Raw genomic sequence first — 4,549 nt, 5'->3', positions numbered from 1 at the left:
TAGAACCAAACCATGAAAGGGGTAGGCATTTTCTTTGAATTCAAATCTCTCTGGGAAGGTTCTTGGAAATATAATGTAAACAATTCGTCATCTGCTGCTTACCTATTAACAAAATCCATAAATAGTTAAATACAATACGCGGTCTATATATACTTGCAGCATAGATGGATGATAGCTACAGTTACAGTACAGAACTACAGATAGTTGACCATGGAGCTGTCCAGAAACTTATAATTTTAATTTCAATCTCACGGCCAACTTATTCAGATTATTCAGCCAGAGACCTTTGACCTGATGGGTATCTGATGTTGGGTCCTACAACTTGACATGCATATATTTGATATTCCCCATTTTCGTGGGCTCCATCGTCAGGAGTAACCATTGAATTGATACCACCCAGATGACTGTCTACCATGAAAAACTGAAAGTGAAAAGCAGCAGGGTGACCTTTGATCTTTAGCAGTTGCTGTATTACAGATAAGATCCCATTCCCCTACTTAAGGAATCTTCTGTGGATGTTCGGCCCTATGAGTCCAAAGCTGCACTTTATTTGCTTTAGTGAGCAGCTTCTTCTTCCTGGATTTATCTTTGGTTCAGCAGAGCCAGACAAATAGCGGCAGCTACCTTGAATTTCGGGAATGTCTCTAGCTACTCTCTGAGTCTCTGCCTCTCTCTATCATGTAAATTTACTTGAATATGCTGTGATGGTGGATGTTCCCGTTATTGCAACGAAGCTGCTGCTGTCTCTGTCTCTCTGCTAGCTATACCCAAGACGCGTAGATTAATAATTAATTATGTGGTGATAGGTGCATTAATATCTCTCTCTCTATATATATACGAGCACACTGCAAACGAAATCCAAAACTCAGAGAAGTTCCTTTTTAGAACTAAATCTGTTGAAGTTATTGTTTTGGTACAAAATAGAACCTTTGAAAGGGGACTTGAGCATGTATTAGGTAGGGTGTCCAGAGTCTGGCCAGACCACCGCACAACATATAGCTTATCTATATCTATCCGTAGTTTTCTGGTCGGTCATCTTGAAGATTTTGATATTCTGCACAAAATATCAGAGAATCTTGGAAGAGAAGACCACCCAACCAAATTGGATCTTTTCGAAGTGGATCGAACATATATCTCTCTTTGTGAAAGTGATGATTTTGCCCTCTTTAGCTGCTACATGTCAAGTAGAAGATTTAGACCCACCATTGGTGTCTCACATTAGATAAAACAAGGGGTGTCAATTGGACTGGATTTGGTCCAATCCGATCCGGTCCAATGTGAATCTATAACAAATGGACCTCCATGTTCAATCCAACCCAATGAATCTTTTGGATCATTTTGGATTGGTCTAATTTAATGTCTGAACCATTCAATCTGCTCAAATTTATTTTAATTTAAATTAATTCTAATCCAAACTTGGTTCATTGACATCTACATTCTCATCTTCTATCAATGGATCAGATATTAACTCAATCCAACCCAATCCAATCCAATAAATACTTTGGACCATTTAATCTGGACTGGTCCAATTCAATATGTCATGTTGGTCCGTCCAATCCTTCCAAATAGATTTTGGTTTGGAAGGGATCGGAGGGGGTCCAATCTAAAACCGGTCTATTGACACCCCTGTATAATACTTACATAAAAAAATCAGATAATGATAGTGTAAAATGAAAGAAAATAAATGATGATTTCCTGAATATTGTTATTTTAAGGTATTTGGCTGGATAAAAATGGTTGCGGAAGAGGAGCCATCTGGTTTTTCATGATTTTATGATTTTTCTTAATTAGTAACGGATTTATATTTCCAATTTAGTATATATTTTAACATACCTTTACCCATAAAATAGCTCGAACTATTGGTCCAGAATTCCTAATATAAAATTGACATATTGAAGGTATTGAACTTGAACAAAATCTAATTTCCATATTGAATTTACTGACAAAATATTGCTTGTAAGTATCATTATTCTTAAAATTGAGTCATATACCAAGTTTTATCAAATCATGCTTTTGGTGTAAGCCAAATTTGTAATCGTGATATATATATATATATATATTTGTCCAACCTTAGAAACACTATCTTGGACACTTTAACCTTAAACGTATCCGGACTAATTTGATCCTTTGCATTGCTTTTCAACTTCTAGAGTTCTAACAAAAAGCTATTTATCATCCCCATGAATATCTAAAACGAATTTATTACAAGGTGAGATATTACTCGTCATGTCTCACTCAGGCCTATATATGTTGTATATATTACGGCTTTTCTCATTTTCTGCTTCTCCGGGTGATATCTTCTGTTAGAAAGTTTTAATTTATTAATTTAAGAATTGCCTATAAATGGGTTTATTCTGCAAACATTATTAGGGCTTTTGGCCTGAAAATCTGTTCCTGGACTGTGGATTAGTGAGGGAAAACTTAAAAAGAATATTGGGTGGAGTGCCAGTTAGTTCAGCAGCATGTTCTTGGTCTTTCCACATGCATGCCTAGGATCAAATCCTGCCTTCACTACTCGAGGCTAACCTGGTCCAGTTTAGTCTGGCTTTGCCCAGTCCTGCCAGTTCAGTTCGGTTCTCACAGCTGGAGACAAAATCATACACACCGAGGTAAACTACCTATCACAAGTGAACACGTCAATGTTCAGTACATACCAGCGAATTAGTGTTCACTTGTGATGGACATAGCTCAGACCATGTGCTCAGATCATGTGTATGATTTTGTCTCTAATTAATCTGGACTCTTGACTTAATTCCCACCGTGTATTGGGAATATCTTCTGATGATGACATCATCATTTCTGGTACATTATCGAGAGAAATTCTCATGTTGTGGGGCGCAGATGTGTAAACTCCTTTCAGCTGTGCATTGAAAATATCTTTCATGTATAAAAATATACAAATAGGGAATGCATAACTGCAAAATGCTGTGAACAGTGTGAGAAGGGTTTTGTGTTGTGAGGACTGAATCGAACAACTGCTGCCCTGGCCCAGCCATAATTGCGCTAAGGTTGTTTAGTAAACGGATCTTAGAACTAAGACACAGGGCGGCACATGGCCTTATATGGTTGCAACTCGAACTAAGCCAACATAAGAACTTGCACAAAGCAACCTTGCATCAATTCCAGGATGGAATTTGCCCATTTAAAGACTATCTTGACCCATTAATTTTGTGTGGCATAAATAGTTTACATATTGTGGAGTGTTGGGCCTACAGAAACCGAATAAAATTTTGGCCAGGTCCAGCCCAGGCTGACAGTGGGACTAGGCTGTAGGCTGTATGTGCTCCAGGCCACACCGGGCGAGCCCGGCTCATGGGCGCCCCTAGCCAAGATGGATTCATCCTGCATCAAACCATAGACTATACCCACCAATGATCATAAAACAAATTCTTATTATCAACAACTATTGACGAAAACAATTCAATATTTAATTTATTCTTTACAATAGTCAAACACATACAATTAAACTTAAGAGCTGCAACCGAACATGAAAATTATCAAATTAAGACCAGACCACAAACACGACCCATAATTCACTATAATTGCAACAGGAATTGACAGTGCTCTTAACTCTTAAAACTGTTGACAACTTAAATCAGAACGAGAAGTTCATCATCTCCTTGCTCAAGCTCATCATCATAGCACGCTCCATCATTCCGCACCGAGCCACAGCGCTCTTCCAGGTGATGTCACCTGGATTATACTCAGCGTATGGGGAAGGAAGAGGAAAAGTAATGGAAGTTACCTCCTTGGTCTTACAAACTCGGAGTGGGCAAGCAGAGAGAGGAACCACAGGGATGTTCTCGCAGTTGCAGATCTCAATCATGTATCCATCTGGATCATGGAAGAACACCTGATCCACTTTGTTCCCTTCTTCCTCCACCAACGCGGTCACGTACTTCATTCCCATCTCTTGCAATTTCATTTTAACGATCCCGACGTCGGTGCACTGCTCAATTGAAAATTTGAAATCAATTAAATTTCAGGAAATCCCTGTATATGGCTGAAAACAATCCAGACATTAATGCTTACTTGGAAGGAGATGTGGTTATCTTTCGGATTGATGGGTCGTGATTGATTCGGGACATTTGCGTTCTCTGAGGTGTTCTCAAGCAGGTGTATTCCAACTCCATAATTGAACAACCTAGTCGATTAATTGATATTGCACAGAAATTTGAAATAGCTAATTAAGCTGATAGAATTCAGGCTCGCTAAGAAACAACACGCAGAAAATAAAGAAAGTGAAAATGATGATTGATGAAGAAGAAGAACTAACCAAGCTCCGTGGAAATTGAAAGATGAGGGACGTTTGATGGAAACGAAGCCCAAGACCTGCTCGTAAAACCTCACGGAATTGCTCACCGATCTGCACAGTAAAGAGACATGGTTCAGAGACAGGAGTGGCAGTGCTGATGAAGAGGTGTTCACTTCTTCTATCTCCATTTCGCCTTCACGATATATCCTCCTCTCTCTGTCTTTCACTCACTTTGTTTCCTTGCTGTGTAGCTTTTGCAGGTATCTGAACGGTTGCACCACGACCCTTTGGCCT

At 39.0% G+C, this 4,549-nt stretch overlaps 1 protein-coding gene across 1 annotated transcript; it reads right to left on the bottom strand.

The window, feature by feature from the left end:
• Positions 1-3,406: 3,406 nt before the first annotated feature.
• Positions 3,407-4,549, bottom strand: LOC104607511 (glyoxylase I 4-like). Its single transcript, XM_010273167.3, has 3 exons — positions 4,277-4,549; positions 4,033-4,144; positions 3,407-3,949 (listed from the first exon to the last, which is right to left on the bottom strand). Exons 1-3 carry the CDS (start codon positions 4,441-4,443, stop codon positions 3,596-3,598), a joined length of 633 nt encoding a protein of 210 aa, XP_010271469.1. The 5' UTR covers positions 4,444-4,549; the 3' UTR covers positions 3,407-3,595.

The sequence above is a fragment of the Nelumbo nucifera genome, chromosome 5, assembly GCF_055504915.1.
Source record: "Nelumbo nucifera cultivar China Antique chromosome 5, China Antique-T2T, whole genome shotgun sequence".
Taxonomy (NCBI): domain Eukaryota; kingdom Viridiplantae; phylum Streptophyta; class Magnoliopsida; order Proteales; family Nelumbonaceae; genus Nelumbo; species Nelumbo nucifera.
This window is presented reverse-complemented; position numbering and strand designations above follow the sequence as displayed.

Coding starts and splice junctions, on each gene's coding strand:
- LOC104607511 (XM_010273167.3), bottom strand. CDS start 4,443: ATGGAGATAGAAGAAGTGAACACCTCTTCATCAGCACTGCCACTCCTG. Junction 4,145..4,276: donor TTCAATTTCCACGGAGCTTG/GTTAGTTCTTCT, acceptor TTAATCGACTAG/GTTGTTCAATTATGGAGTTG. Junction 3,950..4,032: donor ATAACCACATCTCCTTCCAA/GTAAGCATTAAT, acceptor TCAATTGAGCAG/TGCACCGACGTCGGGATCGT.